The 16,939-nt window shown below is 42.5% G+C and overlaps 2 protein-coding genes across 2 annotated transcripts in view; one reads left to right on the top strand and one right to left on the bottom strand.

The window, feature by feature from the left end:
• Window positions 1-16,939, bottom strand: part of LOC143558578 (H/ACA ribonucleoprotein complex subunit 2-like protein) — an 81,697-nt gene that overhangs the window by 14,941 nt on the left and 49,817 nt on the right. The gene's annotated exons all lie outside the window — the stretch shown is intronic.
• On the top strand, window positions 767-3,353 carry LOC143558577 (protein Dr1 homolog). The gene is made up of 5 exons (XM_077047392.1): window positions 767-897; window positions 1,084-1,173; window positions 1,256-1,350; window positions 2,202-2,270; window positions 2,946-3,353. Exons 1-5 carry the CDS (start codon window positions 843-845, stop codon window positions 3,111-3,113), a joined length of 477 nt encoding a protein of 158 aa, XP_076903507.1. The 5' UTR covers window positions 767-842; the 3' UTR covers window positions 3,114-3,353.

Here is a 16,939-nt window from a genome sequence, read left to right as displayed (position 1 = left end):
TAACACACGCTTTATATGTGAGAAGAAAACCAACAAATATGAACTACTATTTTTATGTCATTCCCATCAATTTTTTTTTCTTTTAAAGTATTCTTTACCCGTTAAATATCATAGACCGGATTATAGTCACTATTCTCATTTTTCTTCTTTTTTTTTTTTTACCTATTATAACTCTTAACTCTCAATATTTCATTCACTGAAAACGTTGGCTTTATTTTGATTGGGCCAGGATGCGAATAATTTCCTGAGTATTCTTTTTTCTTCCGACCCGACCCGACCCGACCCGACCCGATAGTGGATGCCTGGATGGCTTGTTTGGCTCCTTTGTTGCGTTTAATATCTCTCCCACCTAAAATAAACCCTATAAAACGCAACATCATGGATCTCATCGTCAACACACCCCACTCTCACCCAATCTCGCGTGCCACACACGCATCTCCAAATCGCCGTCCATCTCCCAGGTCAACACGCCACGCGTCCATCGCGCGTGGATAAACCTTCGCCTGCAAACTTCACCCTCTATATCGAACCACCACCATCACGCTTCATCGTCTCCTCCTCCGATCCTCATTTTCCGATCCAAAACAAATAATAATATTTCATGATTGATCTCGATCTTATCAGTTAGTCCGTTATTCATACTTTTTTTCCTTATCTTATTCGTTTCGATATTTGTTCTTTTGTTTTATGCTTAGATCTGATTATTTTTGTTGATTTTTATTAGATCTGACGTGTATATACGAAAACCGAATTCGGTTTATGTGTTATTTTGATGTATGCGAGAGATTTCTTTCAGATCTGGTGGTTAAAGAGTTTAACATGTTGATTTTGCAGAGTAAGAAATGGATCCTAATGATATTGTTGGCAAGGCGAAAGAAGATGCTTCGCTTCCAAAAGGTTTGTTTGATTTTGATCTTACGGTTGATTTTGGGGCTTTTTAGATCTGATGGCTGATTTTGTAATTAACATATGAAATACTTGTCTGGATGAATTTAATTTTGTTTTTCTCAAGTATTGAATATATTTTGCTCTAGTTTTATTGATGGATCATTGAGATGCTAATTCAAGGTTATGATTTTGTAGCTACTATGACTAAGATTATTAAGGAGATGTTGCCTCCGGATGTACGTGTGGCACGAGATACTCAAGATCTGCTGATTGATTGTTGTGTAGGTAAGAAATGATGTCGTGACGGATTTGTTGGATTGTCTTCGTGTTCTGGTGTTTATATGTTCAGCTGTGGTTTGTTTTGCAGAGTTTATTAATCTGGTTTCATCGGAGTCGAATGAAGTGTGTAGCAGAGAAGATAGGAAAACAATTGCACCAGAGCATGTCCTCAAGGCATTAGAGGTTTGTTGCATTATACGGGTCAAACTTGTGGGTTCGCTGGTTGACCTGTTTAACCTATTTATATTTTTAAATTTATTATTAGTTGGATTTCTTATAGAACTTAAATTGATGGAATGTTTTGTGTCAAGATTTTAAAGATAAAAGAGGGATGAACATTGTGTTTTATAGTTCAATGTATTATTTCATTAAGCCTGTATTTTTGGTTGTAAATTTGAAACATGGGTATTAGATTGCAAAAGAAGTAAAATTAAATAATTCTGGGATTTAGCAGCTCGTGCTCGTGTCAACCGGTGAATACACGTGGTGTGTCGGGGTCTGCATCCAATTTTCACGTTTGTGTCGTCTTTTGAGTGTGTCAAGTTTTCAGGTTCGTGTTTGGTCGACTTGGAGCTTGGTGGGTTGACCTGTATAACACATTTATTTTTATATATGTTAAAAAAAGTTTTTTTATGTGTTATAACGTAAATTGATTGAATAATTTATGCCAAAATTTAAATAATAAAAGGCACACAAACATAGTCTTTTTTTAGTTCAATGCAACTGTCATATAAATTTGTTTTTTGGTTGTAAATTTAAAATTTGAGAGTACTAATTTGCAAAAGAAAAAAATAAAGATGTAAAAAAAGGTAATTTTGGGGTTTACGGGGTCGTGCTCATGTCAACCCTTGAATAGACATGTCGTGTCGGGGTTTATGTCGTGTTTGGGTATGTATCAAGTTTTCAGGTTCACGTTGGCTTTGACCCGTCAACCCAATAGCATGGTCCATTCAATGACACTACTATTAGAGCGTGCCCTGTTTCTATGTTCTTCACTTGTTTGATGATATTGATCTAACCTTACCATTTTTCAGGTTCTTGGATTTGGGGAATACATAGAAGATGTTTATGCTGCATATGAACAACACAAACTTGAAACAATGGTACTCGTTTATTATATCTCATACATATGATACACTTTAGATGTTTGTTAATTACAATTAGTGCCAGTTTACTTTTAGGGTTTAGCTGTCTTTAGCCCATGGGAGTCCATGAAACCAGGAAAAAACCAAAATAACTGAACCGAAGTAACTGAACCCAAACAAAAGATGACTGTTTGATTGTACGTTTTCATAAAAACCAAAATTTCGATTCAGTGTTGATTTTGCGTGTAATTAAAACTGAACTGAACTTAACTAGTGTGTAAAGTTTCATTTTGTAATGTTAGATAATTTGTAAAAAATTAATAGTGTAACTTTTATTACCCAAATCTTTTAGTCCAAATGTATAATATTATTATAATAATAATAATCAATTAATCATTATTTGGCAAAAAGATCTAGGCCCAAATTTATTATTTTGGGCCAAAACCATTTTTGACCCAAAAATTTCAAGCCTAAATCATAAGAACCGAACCCAAACCAAAAAACCCAAAAAATCGAAACTGAACAAAACCGAGCCATGCACACCTGGCCCCTCCATTGTTTTTGGTTTGGCTAGTGCCCAAAACCGACCCATGCACACCTGGCCCCTCCATTGTAATTACTGTTTTTCCGATATAATATTATAATTATTATTCCTGTCTCTTTTACAATAATCGATTGTTTATAATTGAGCAGGACCCTGTGAGAGGCGGAAAGTGCGGGAATGTAAGAGAGATGACGGAAGAAGAAGCCGTTGCAGAGCAGCAACGGATGTTTGCCGAAGCACGGGCTAGAATGAATGGCGGTGCTGCAACTGTAACCAAACCACCCGAAGTGGATCCTTGTTTGGAAACAAACTCTTAGTTGATGTTAAGTAGGTAATTAACGTTAAATCTTTTCTTATTCATGTACAAAGTGTGCTAGGTTTAGTTATGGGTTTGATTGTTAGGGTTGTAGTTTGTTTATATGTTTTGCTGTAATCGGTAATTAGTAAGATTTTCGTTGATAGATTAGAGTTTTTCTTAACTAATAATTTGATGCAGAATTTATCCTTTTTGGTTTATGTATGTACTGTAAATCAAGGTTAAAATGAAAACTACATTTTCCCTGTGTAAAAGTTGCAAATGTTCAATTATTTTTCTGTTTACAAACATACTTTATGAAAACCAATGTTTTAAAAACCGGTATTTTACTCATACCGGATTTAATTAAAAAATGGTACAACCGGTTGAACCGGAATGTACAAGGAGGCTCAACCGGATTGAGTAATTTACCTTATAATTCCATATATATATACAAGTTCAACTCAAATAATAACCTAAAAGTACATTAATAAATATCAATCTTGAACCAAATATCACACATGAGTAATGGTTGTGTCAGATAGAAATTTTATACTTTGTATACGAAATTAGTCAAATACAAAAGATGTAAATAAACCAATACAGGATTTGCATGATACAAAATTGGTTGATTAACGAATCATCGTTTACCGTGTTTACTCATTTCAGTTTTATCCGCTATGTTAAAAATCATTTTAAAAATATATGGGCCACAAAAAATATAAAAAATCTCTTGGATTTAAAACCGTAACACTTGGTCATTCACTTGAAATTCGAGAGGTTTTCGGCGCTTGTCGGCGTAACTCTTTTGGCGATCTCGTGCTGCTGCCATGCGATTTCGGATTTGAACAATCTTTTCCGAAGTTTCGAGTACCAGTTCTGGACCAGTGATTTGGCTGTCACCCACCTCTGCCCAGCAGAGTGGTAATCGACACTTCCGTCCGTACAGTGCTTCAAACGGCGCCGCTTTAATACTTGCGTGGTAGCTGTTATTATACGAAAACTCTACCAAAGGTAAGTGAGGTTCCCAACTTTTTCCGAAATCCAACACACATGCACGCAACATATCCTCCAGGGTCTGAATAGTTCGTTCACTTTGCCCATCCGTCTGAGGATGGTAGGATGTGCTCATATCAAGACGTGTGCCTAGTGCGCTTTGTGGTGACTTCCAAAAGTGCGAAGTGAAACGAGAATCTCGATCGGAAATGATTGAGACAGGCACTCCGTGTCTAGACACTACTTCCTTCATGTAGACGCGAGTCAATCTTTCCATTTTGTCTGATTCCTTAATCGCTAAAAAGTGTGTGGACTTAGTCAACCGGTCAACGATCACCCAGATGGTATCGCATCTCGTCGGTGTTTTAGGTAATCCCGTGATAAAATCCATTGAAATGTGTTCCCATTTCCACATTGGAAGTTCCGGTTGTTGTAGTAGGCCAGATGGTTTCTGGTATTCTATTTTGACTCTGGCACAAGTCAAGCATTTTCTCACGTAGGTGGCAATGTCGGCTTTCATATTAGGCCACCAGTAAAGTGCCTTTAAGTCGTGATACATTTTATCTGAGCCAGGGTGGATAGAATATCTGGAGTTGTGTGCTTCGTCCATCACCAGAGTTCTCAACTCTCCGTATCGTGGAACCCAAATCCGGTTCTCAAAATATCGGACCCCGTCCGATTTGGTTCCAAGTTGCTTGTTCATGCCCCGCATGAGTTCTGATGGAAGATTATCATCCTTCAAAGCTTCAAGTTGTGCATTGTGAATCTGATCGGGTAAGTTGGTATGAATCGTGAGTTGCAGTGCTCGCACTCGCCTGGGTTTATTGGTTTCTTTTTTGCTGAGGGCATCGGCCACTACATTGGCCTTGCCAGGGTGGTACTTGATAGCACAATCATAATCCTTAAGCAGCTCGACCCAACGACGCTGTCGCATGTTCAGCTCCTTCTGATCGTAGATATGTTGGAGACTCTTGTGGTCGGTGTAAATGGTAAACTTGGTACCGTACAAGTAATGCCTCCATATCTTAAGGGCAAAAACCACAGCTCTGAGTTCCAAGTCATGGGTCGTGTAGTTCTTCTCGTGAATCCGTAGTTGTCGAGAGGCATAGGCTATAACCTTCTCGAGTTGCATCAGCACACAACCGAGACCTTGTATCGATGCGTCACAATGTACCTCGAAATTCTCTGTTCCCTCGGTTAGGGCTAGAATAGGGGCGCTACAGAGTTTGGTTTTCAACAGTTGAAAAGCGGATTCTTGCGCGTCTCCCCAATTGTACTTAGTACCCTTGTGAGTCAAAGCGGTGAGGGGTTGGGCAATCTTTGAAAATCCTTCAATGAAACGCCGGTAGTAGCCGGCCAGTCCTAGGAATTGCCGCACCTCAGTCGGGGTCTTAGGTGCTTCCCAGTTTTTTATGGCCTCTACCTTACCGGGATCGACATGGATACCATTCTCGTTGATCACATGTCCTAAAAAATGAATCTCGCGAAGCCAAAAGTCGCATTTCGAGAGTTTTGCGTACAGTTGTTCCTTCTTCAACAATTCCAGAATTACCCTTAAGTGTTCCTCGTGGTCAGCCTCGTCCTTGGAGTAGATGAGAATATCGTCAATAAACACAATCACAAACTTGTCGAGGTACGCCTTGCATACTCGATTCATAAGATCTATAAATACGGCTGGTGCGTTGGTTAGTCCAAAAGGCATAACCGAAAACTCGTAGTGACCATACCGTGTTCTGAAAGCCGTCTTTGAAATATCTTCTTCGCGCACTCTTAGTTGATGGTAACCAGACTGCAGATCGATCTTCGAGTAGTAACTCGATCCTCGGAGCTGGTCAAACAGATCATCAATTCGGGGTAAAGGATAACGGTTCTTGACCGTCACCTTGTTCAACTCCCGGTAGTCGATACACATGCGGAAAGTCCCGTCCTTCTTTCGGACAAATAAGACAGGGGCTCCCATGGTGATGAGCTAGGCCGGATAAAACCCTTATCCAACAAATCTTGTAACTGAGTGGACAGCTCCTGAAGCTCCGCCGGTGCGAGCCGATACGGAGCTCGTGCTATGGGTGCTGCACCGGGTGTCAACTCGATTTGGAATTCGACTTGTCGTATAGGAGGGAGTCCGGGCAAATCCTCCGGGAAAACTTCCGGAAAATCTCGCACAATCGGTATATCTTCAATGCGCTTCTCATCCGCGGGTTTCTCAACAATATGCGCCAAAATTGCCGGATGACCCTTTCGTAGATACTTCTGCGCCTTCATGAGGGTAATGACGCTGGTGGTCATGCCGCTTCTCTCGCCCCGGATCGAAATTATCTCGCCGGAAGGGGTAGTAATGTGGACTATCTTGTCGTGACATATAATCTCTGCTCGGTTCTCGGATAACCAGTCCATGCCGACCACGACATCGAAACTACTAAGCGTAAAAGGAATAAGGTCAATATCAAAAACATGACCTGACAGTTTTAACTTACATCCCGCAAGTACATGAGTCGTTACTATAGTCTTACCGTCAGCTAATTCAACAGGAAACTTAGCATCTAACGGGGTTGGAGTTAGGTCTAAGAGTTGACTAAAGGCTTTCGACACAAAACTCCTATCAGCTCCAGTGTCAAACAATACAGAAGCAAAACAATCGTTCACAGGGAACTTACCAGTCACCACGTACGGATCATTGCGGGCTTGACCCGACCCAATAACAAAAGCTCTTCCTTTACCATTGTTTCCACCACCACTGCCACTTCCATTACCTCCATTGTTGTCGTTCTGTTTCAGCTTGGGACAATCTTTCCTGAAATGACCTTCCTGCCCACATTCGAAACATCCCTTCGTCGTCATAGGTGGTTTAGGAGCACCCTTTGCCGCAAGGTCTCCTCTACATTCCTTTTCCTGGTGACCCATCTTTCCGCATCTCAGACACTTGACACGGTCACACGGGCCAGCATGATGATAGTTACACCTGTTGCACTTTGGGTACTTCCCAGCATAGCCGCTCGAACCCTACCCGCTACCATTGTTATTGTTATTGTGACCCTGATTGTTGAAGCCCCGAGTGAGTTCGGGCTTACGGTAGTGTTGTTGCTGTGGAGGGTTCGAGGATGAGGATCTGGTGTTGTCAAACTTTCTCTTTCCATTGTTCGGGTTGTTGTTGCTGTTGTTGTTGTCAGTGCTCGGGTTGTCACGGGCTTTAGTGGTTGAACCCCTAGGTGGTAGCGCACCTTATGTCACTGCTTGATCCGTTAGTTTGTGAGCTAACCGAATCGCTTGTTGAATCGTGGCTGGTCTGGAAGACGTCACCATGCCTTGAATTTGCGGTGCTAACCCATCAATATACATTTCAATCCTCTTACTCGGCGGATCCACCATCCGCGGACACATCACAACTAACTCGTGAGAACGGGTAGTGTAGGCTTCGATTTCTGAACCCACCATCTTCAATTACCAAAACTCGGATTCCAACTTTGCAATCTCCTCCCTAGGACAGTACTCTTCTCGCATCATGTTTTTGAACTCCTCCCAGTTCATCGCGTTAGCCAGTTCCAATCCAATGATCTACACGTTTGAATTCAACCATGTGAGGGCAGAACCTTCAAGTGTTCCAGCAGCAAATTTGATGTAACACCCCGACCAAAGGCGGATTATACATCGGGGCGCCACATATTGCTTCATTACTCGCGACACTATTGGTGTCAATATTTATTAATACACATTTTATCGCGCACGCGCAGCGGGGAAAATAAAGAACATAAATCAAACATAAATCAATATATTATAAATTATAACATTCAAACAACATTAACTTGTCTTGATACATTTTAATTCTAGGTCCAAAAGTAAAAACGTCCTACGTGTCCACAAGCTCCAAAACAGCTACTGCAAACCTGAACATGTGTTAAAATAAACGTCAAACACTTGCGTGTTGGTGAGAAATCAAGTTTAATACAATACATAGATAATCATAAATCTGCGCGCAACACGTGTATGTCTGGTGTTTAACAAGGGTGCAATCAGATTGTGATCAAGCCTAGATAGATCATAGCTCATAGTTCATAGTTCAATCCGTGCTCCCAATTGAGCACAAAAACGAGAAAACATCTGTGCAAGTGTAAACAAAGAAAACCGTAAACGATAGGTCTCCCGTGTTCATCTAATGGTACCATGAAAACTGCGGAATAGGCCGAACAAAGCGGTTAATGATACACATACAAATAAACAGCCAAGTAAACGTCCTCAACACATGGGATACTGCGCGACTAAAGCTCATAAACAAGTTTAAGACTCTAAGTTTGTATGAACACATGAACATCCCAAAACATTAAAAGCAAAAAGGGATTAGGTACGAGATTACTCACTTGATAAACGATGCGGTGTAAGATAAAGCAAGAACCAACTTTAAACAAGCACAAGTTAACCTATAAACAAGATTATTGTTTTAATGATTTGTTTTAAGTCTTGATTATAAGTTAGCATAATTAATAAGTAAACTATTATATATAATATATATTACCGGAAAAGCAGGAAGAACAAGGAGGAAGACGGAGGCAGAGAGGGGGGGGGGGGGGGGGCGGCAGGAGGACAACGGCAGAGAGCAAAAAGGGAGGAAGAGATAATAAGTGTAGTGTGTGAAGTGTTAAGAAAATACTACTATTATTTATAGGCAAACCCTAGGGAACACAAATCCCTAGAAAAGAGGAAAAGATCTCAAAAAGCAAAAGATTCCAAAAGCAAAAGATATCAAAAGATATGGCAGCAAGGAAAAAGAGAAAAAGGCTGACAGGATTCAGAAAAAGGCATGGGAGAGGACAGATAAAGTTACTGGTTAAAGCATGGAAAAGCAGATTTCAAAAGATAATGTCAGTCACTTTTTCTACCAACCAATGGGGTTGGTACGCATGCTGCGCCGAAAGTAACTATTCAGACATTAGATAGGTTAGGTCAACAGCTCAGAAGAAAAGACATTACAAAAGCAAACGGCTAGAATAAACAAAAGATACAAGGGTTAAGCGCGGGAAGGCTGAGTGCGCGAGCGCGAAGGCTGGCACAACAATCCTTAGCGCACTGCGGGAAGAATCACAAATCCTTAGCGTGCTGCGTGAAGAACTAGAATTCTAAGCGCATCGCGGGAAGAACATACATTCTTAGCGCATTGCGGGAAGAACATGCATTCTTAGCGCGCTGCGAGAAGAGTTCTCTTCACGCATCGCAGGAACAAGATGTCTTCACGCAGGCTTCCATGTAAGGAGTCTGGCGCGTGGAGCTGCAGACATCCTTAGGCGGGAAGAACCAAAGGACAAGCAAAGAGTTAGAAGAAAAAGAGGGAAACAAGGCGTAAGGGCGGGACGGCGACAAGAGGGAAAAGAAGGCGGAAAGAGAGAAGGAAGAGGGAGGGGACGGCGGAAAGAAAGAGAGAGAAAGAGGCGGGAAGGAAATATATATTATTATTATTAAAAGTAAAATAAGTATAAATATTAAATAATAAAAGAAAGAGATCGGGTCAGAGAAACGGGTACCTGGGTCGGGTCGGATCAGGGCAGATGTCACAGTCTCCCCTACTTTAAGAAATTTCGTCCCGAAATTTATCTCGAAGTAGGTTGCGCAGAGAACAGGTGTGGGTACTTGATCTTCATTTGATCTTCCCTTTCCCATGTAAACTCGGCTCCGCGCTTGGACTCCCAGCGAACTTTCACGATAGGGATACGACTGCGCTTGGTTTGCTTTACCTCGCGATCCATAATCTCAACAGGCTTCTCAACGAAATGCATAGTTTCATCAACTTGAACTTCATCAAGTGGAATGTGAAGGTTCTCGTCAGCTAAACACTTCTTGAGATTGGATACATGGAACGTTGGATGCACATTACTGATCGCGGGCGGCAGGTCAAGTCTGTAGGCAACTTTTCCCACACGCGCGAGAATCTTGAATGGACCAACATAACGAGGAGCAAGCTTACCCTTCTTCCCAAAGCGGACAACACCCTTCCAGGGCGACACTTTGAGGAGAACAAGATCACCAACTTGAAATTCGAGAGGCTTCCGCCTACGATCTGCGTAACTCTTCTGTCGGCTTCTGGCAGTCAGCAGATGATCACGGATCTTGGCGATTTTATCGGTTGTCTCTTGAACAAGTTCGGGTCCTGTGATTTGAGTTTCACCCACTTCGTTCCAACAAATCGGGGAGCGGCACTTACGACCGTAAAGTGCTTCAAATGGGGCCATACCGATACTGGAATGATAGCTGTTATTATAAGAAAACTCAATCAAAGGCAGGTGCGAATCCCAATTACCTCCAAAATCAAGAACACAAGATCGGAGCATATCCTCAAGAGTTTGAATAGTTCGCTCAGACTGTCCGTCGGTCTGAGGATGATATGCCGTACTCATGTCCAAGCGAGTTCCTAGTGCAGATTGGAGAGATTTCCAAAAGCGAGATATAAAACGGCCATCGCGATCGGATATGATGCTCAAAGGAGTACCATGGCGGCAGACAATTTCCTTGACATAAAGCTGCGCGAGATGCTCAACACGGTAGTTTTCACGAATGGGCAGAAAGTGAGCAGACTTAGTCAATCGATCCACTATTACCCAAATGCTATCATGTTTGCTTGCTGTCAAAGGTAACTTGGTAATAAAGTCCATCGCTACACATTCCCATTTCCACGTAGGAATTTCTGGTTGTTCGAGCAAACCAGATGGGCGTTGGTGTTCAGCTTTTACTTTAGAACAAGTCAGGCATTTAGCTACGAACACAGCAATATCCTTTTTCATACCGGGCCACCAATAAGTTATGCGCAAATCCTTGTACATCTTATCAGCGCCAGGATGAATAGAATACCGAGATTTGTGCGCTTCACTCAGGATATCAGCGCGAAGATTCTCATCAAAGGGAATCCAGATGCGATTAAGATAGCAGAGAATTCCACTCAGATTAGGGACAAAGAGTGCTTCCGCGCCACACGCTAACTCAGCGCGAAGGTTACCGTTACTGATGGATGCGCGCTGCGCGTCACGAATACGCGATTCAAGGTTGCTTTGAATCGGCGCGAAGTGAAGCTGGGTGCGCGGCAAGATACAGTTAAGCTGGCAGGGTTTTCGGCTGAGCGCATCGGCTACCACATTAGCCTTACCAGGATGATACCGGATCTCACAATCGTAATCGCTGATGAGTTCGTTCCATCGGCGTTGCCTCATGTTAAGTTCCTTCTGATCAAAGATATGCTGAAGGCTTTTATGGTCGGTGTAAAGGATACACTTAGTACCATAAAGGTAGTGTCTCCAGATCTTCAAGGCAAAAACAACTGCACCAAGCTCGAGGTCGTGAGTTGTATAATTCTTTTCATGAACCTTAAGTTGCCTTGATGCGTAAGCGATAACCTTGCCTCGTTGCATAAGAACACAACCGAGACCTTGGTTGGATGCATCGCAATACACGACAAAATCATCATTACCCTCAGGTAGCGCAAGAACAGGAGCTTCACACAACAAACGCTTGAGCGTTAGAAAGGCTTCTTCTTGCTTCGAGCCCCAAATATATGGTTTACCTTTGTGCGTTAGAGCTGTTAAAGGCAAAGCGATCTTTGAGAAGTTCGAAATGAAGCGCCGGTAATAACCAGCTAAGCCCAGAAAGGAACGGATCTCAGAAGGAGAAGATGGCGTAATCCAGTTCTTGATTGCTTCAATCTTGGATGGGTCGACATGAATACCCATCTTGTTCACAACATGACCAAGAAACTGTACTTCATCAGACCAGAATTCACACTTGGAAAGCTTAGCATAGAGCTGCTCGGCTCTAAGCTTTTGCAATACCAATCGGAGATGTTGCTCATACTCGGCCTTGGTCTTAGAATACACCAGAACATCATCGATAAACACAATCACGAATTTATCCAAGAAAGGCCTACACACCCGATTCATTAGATCCATGAAAACGGCGGGTGCGTTGGTTAAACCGAAGGACATGACCAAGAATTCAAAATGGCCATAACGAGTTCGAAAAGCAGTCTTCGGAACATCTTCATCGCGGATGCGCAACTGGTGATAGCCAGAGCGGAGATCAATCTTCGAGAAACAAGAGGCACCTTGGAGTTGATCAAAGAGGTCGTCAATACGCGGTAAGGGATACCGGTTTTTAATGGTGAGTTTGTTCAACTCGCGGTAATCAATACACATGCGAAACGATCCATCTTTCTTTTTAACGAACAACACCGGAGCACCCCAGGGCGAAGAGCTAGGGCGAATGAATCCTTTAGCAGTCAACTCTTGAAGTTGGCTTGCCAATTCTTGCATCTCAGCGGGCGCAAGACGGTAAGGAGATTTAGCTACGGGGGAAGCACCAGGGACAAGATCAATACGAAACTCGACTTCACGAGCGGGAGGGATACCAGGAAGATCATCAGGAAAAACTTCAGGGAAATCACGCACAACAGGGATATCGCGAAGCTTCTTCTCTTCAGCAGGTTTAACCACATGGGCTAGAAATGCAATACACTTCTTCCGCATGAGTCTTTGGGCTTCGGCGCAAGACATAAGTTTAAGACCACTGGAGGGTTTTTCGCCGTAGATATGAAGATCACCATTTTCTCGAGGTATGCGAATAAATTTCTTGGCGCAAATAACTTCGGCGCGATTCTTCGAGAGCCAGTCCATACCAATGATAACATCAAAGCTTCCAAGAGGCATGGGGATGAGGTCGATCAGAAAATCGTTTTTGTTAAGGTTAAGCGTACAATCTTTAATCACTGAGTTTATTAAAACAGTTTCACCATTAGCCAATTCAACTGAAAAATCTTCTTTTAAGTCATCGCGCGGTCGCGCAAGCTTCTGTTCGAAGGCGCGAGAAATAAAACTTCGATCGGCGCCAGTATCAAAAAGTACAGAAGCATAAAATCCGTTAAGCAAAAATGTACCATTAACTACGTCATTATTCGCTTGCGCTTGGTGCGCGGTTATATTAAAAGCTCGTCCACGCGTCACTTGGTTTGAAATCTGGTTCACCGGATTCGCTTGTGTAATCTGCACTTGTAGTCTCGGGCACGCGTTCCGGAAATGACTGGGATCACCGCAGTTATAGCACGACCTGGGTCGTGGGTTTTGGTAGATTGATTGTGGGTTCTGCGGGTAGACTGGTGGTGTTGGCGCAATTGGATTGGCGGGAAGGATTTTACAGAACTCAGCAGAGTGACCAACGCGGCCACATCGGTTACATTGACGACACGGGGTTTGGGTTGGGTGGTGAAGTCTACAGGTTGGGCAAAAGGGTTGATTTCCTGTGTAAGGTTTCTTAGGTGGCGGGGCAGGGAGTGCGGGATTGGTTAAGGCATAGTTGTGAACTACAGGGGGAGTTGGGTAGGCTGACAGTGGGTTAGGCGTGTAAACTGGAGGTTGATAAATGGGTTGTTGGGTAATGGGCGGGTTGGTAAGCGCATAGGCCTTGCGTCTGCGCTTGAGGTTGTTGCGGTTTGAGGGTTCTGGTTTGGTTTCTGTTGGTTCAGGGGCAGTCTTGGTGAGTTTGGTCTTCTCAGTTCCCCGCAGGAACAGGGTTCCTGCTCTGACATGGTTGTCGCTGAGCACAGCGGCCAACTCAATGGCGTCAGAGAGGGTAACTGGGTTTCTGGCCCATACAGAATCTTGAATTTCCATGGGGAGACCCCCAAGGAATTTCTCTATGGCTCGGCGGGAAGGGGTAACAAGGTGAGGGACAAGCAGGCTTAGTTCATGGAAGCGCGTCGCGTACTCGCGCGCTTCGCCACTGTATTGCTTCAAGTTCCAGAATTCTTCCTCCAGGCGCTTAACTTCGTTGGGAGGGCAGAATTCTCGCGTAAGAATTTCCTTGAATTCCTCCCATGTCATGCTAGAAGCAGCCTCTGCGCCACGCGCATGAGCTACTCCATTCCACCATGTAAGCGCTCTGGATTCCAGGACGCTGGAAGCATATAGGGTTCGTCTGTCTGAGGGGCATTGGGTATGGAGGAAAGTGTTTTCAATCTTTTCGAGCCATTGGAGCATCACGGTGGCTCCTTCAAGACCTGTGAACTTTGGAGGGTTACCCGCGTTAAAGGACTTAATGTTATAACTCGAGGTATTGTTTTGGCTCAAGGCTTGGGCTATTGCGGCGGCCATTTCCTGGGAACGTTGCTGTCTACGCATGCGCGAGGCTTCTCTTCTCTGAAATCGGCGAGATAGCGGAGGCATTCTATAAAAATTTTAATTTTAGTTAATATCTTGGTTTTAGCGCAAAGTTTTAATCTTATAAAGCTTGGTTTCACGGAGTCAGTTACAGTCAACAGTTAAAGTAAAATAAATGATCCTAAATGCAGACTTAATAAAGGTAACAAATTCGAATCAAGAATCGACAATTCATGTATCACCATGACTTTCCGAATTCCCAATTTAAAATATACGAGCAAACGAGTATTGGAGATTGACGATTCATGTATCACCATGACTTTTCAATCCTCAATATAAAACATACAAGAAAATGAGTATTGGAGGTTGACAATTCATGTATCACCATGACTTTTCAAGTCTCCAACCTCGGAACATAATCGTAAATGGAAATTGAAAATCAACTATTCATGTATCACCATGACTTTTCGGATTTTCAATCCCAATAAACGAATATGTAAGTAAAATCAATAAAAATCGAAATTCACAAAAATCGAAATATCGAGCAATAAAATCGTATACTGCGCAAGCGCGAGCATATTCATAAATAACGAGTAATTAACAATAAGCGCGCAAACATGAGATTTCTCTCATGCGCGAGAAGGGACTCTTAGGTATTCTGGGCCGTTACGTCTAACCACCTATCCTAAAGTCAACGAGCTCTGATACCAATCTGTAACACCCCGACCAAAGGCGGATTATACATCGGGGCGCCACATATTGCTTCATTACTCGCGACACTATTGGTGTCAATATTTATTAATACACATTTTATCGCGCACGCGCAGCGGGGAAAATAAAGAACATAAATCAAACATAAATCAATATATTATAAATTATAACATTCAAACAACATTAACTTGTCTTGATACATTTTAATTCTAGGTCCAAAAGTAAAAACGTCCTACGTGTCCACAAGCTCCAAAACAGCTACTGCAAACCTGAACATGTGTTAAAATAAACGTCAAACACTTGCGTGTTGGTGAGAAATCAAGTTTAATACAATACATAGATAATCATAAATCTGCGCGCAACACGTGTATGTCTGGTGTTTAACAAGGGTGCAATCAGATTGTGATCAAGCCTAGATAGATCATAGCTCATAGTTCATAGTTCAATCCGTGCTCCCAATTGAGCACAAAAACGAGAAAACATCTGTGCAAGTGTAAACAAAGAAAACCGTAAAAGATAGGTCTCCCGTGTTCATCTAATGGTACCATGAAAACTGCGGAATAGGCCGAACAAAGCGGTTAATGATACACATACAAATAAACAGCCAAGTAAACGTCCTCAACACATGGGATACTGCGCGACTAAAGCTCATAAACAAGTTTAAGACTCTAAGTTTGTATGAACACATGAACATCCCAAAACATTAAAAGCAAAAAGGGATTAGGTACGAGATTACTCACTTGATAAACGATGCGGTGTAAGATAAAGCAAGAACCAACTTTAAACAAGCACAAGTTAACCTATAAACAAGATTATTGTTTTAATGATTTGTTTTAAGTCTTGATTATAAGTTAGCATAATTAATAAGTAAACTATTATATATAATATATATTACCGGAAAAGCAGGAAGAACAAGGAGGAAGACGGAGGCAGAGAGGGGGGGGGGGCGGCAGGAGGACAACGGCAGAGAGCAAAAAGGGAGGAAGAGATAATAAGTGTAGTGTGTGAAGTGTTAAGAAAATACTACTATTATTAATAGGCAAACCCTAGGGAACACAAATCCCTAGAAAAGAGGAAAAGATCTCAAAAAGCAAAAGATTCCAAAAGCAAAAGATATCAAAAGATATGGCAGCAAGGAAAAAGAGAAAAAGGCTGACAGGATTCAGAAAAAGGCATGGGAGAGGACAGATAAAGTTACTGGTTAAAGCATGGAAAAGCAGATCTCAAAAGATAATGTCAGTCACTTTTTCTACCAACCAATGGGGTTGGTACGCATGCTGCGCCGAAAGTAACTATTCAGACATTAGATAGGTTAGGTCAACAGCTCAGAAGAAAAGACATTACAAAAGCAAACGGCTAGAATAAACAGAAGATACAAGGGTTAAGCGCGGGAAGGCTGAGTGCGCGAGCGCGAAGGCTGGCACAACAATCCTTAGCGCACTGCGGGAAGAATCACAAATCCTTAGCGTGCTGCGTGAAGAACTAGAATTCTAAGCGCATCGCGGGAAGAACATACATTCTTAGCGCATTGCGGGAAGAACATGCATTCTTAGCGCGCTGCGAGAAGAGTTCTCTTCACGCATCGCAGGAACAAGATGTCTTCACGCAGGCTTCCATGTAAGGAGTCTGGCGCGTGGAGCTGCAGACATCCTTAGGCGGGAAGAACCAAAGGACAAGCAAAGAGTTAGAAGAAAAAGAGGGAAACAAGGCGTAAGGGCGGGACGGCGACAAGAGGGAATAGAAGGCGGAAAGAGAGAAGGAAGAGGGAGGGGACGGCGGAAAGAAAGAGAGAGAAAGAGGCGGGAAGGAAATATATATTATTATTATTAAAAGTAAAATAAGTATAAATATTAAATAATAAAAGAAAGAGATCGGGTCAGAGAAACGGGTACCTGGGTCGGGTCGGATCAGGGCAGATGTCACATTTGACCCTACTGGCAGGGGGACAATTACACATCTCAAACGCCGACTCAGCCTTCTCAGCCCAACGCAGGAAGCCTATAGCTCCCTCAGTGCCCTT

The sequence above is a fragment of the Bidens hawaiensis genome, unplaced genomic scaffold (assembly GCF_021521415.1).
Source record: "Bidens hawaiensis isolate Kalapana, Puna unplaced genomic scaffold, B.hawaiensis_p1.1 tig00019558_1, whole genome shotgun sequence".
Taxonomy (NCBI): domain Eukaryota; kingdom Viridiplantae; phylum Streptophyta; class Magnoliopsida; order Asterales; family Asteraceae; genus Bidens; species Bidens hawaiensis.
The sequence above is the reverse complement of the archived record's forward strand: the minus strand, read 5'-3'. Positions and strand labels throughout refer to the sequence as shown.

Excerpts from the sequence above, each read along its gene's own strand:
- LOC143558577 (XM_077047392.1), top strand. The coding sequence starts at position 843 with ATGGATCCTAATGATATTGTTGGCAAGGCGAAAGAAGATGCTTCGCTT. Across the intron at positions 1,174-1,255 it reads GCTGATTGATTGTTGTGTAG|AGTTTATTAATCTGGTTTCA; the intron begins GTAAGAAATGAT and ends TTTGTTTTGCAG. Across the intron at positions 1,351-2,201 it reads ATGTCCTCAAGGCATTAGAG|GTTCTTGGATTTGGGGAATA; the intron begins GTTTGTTGCATT and ends ACCATTTTTCAG.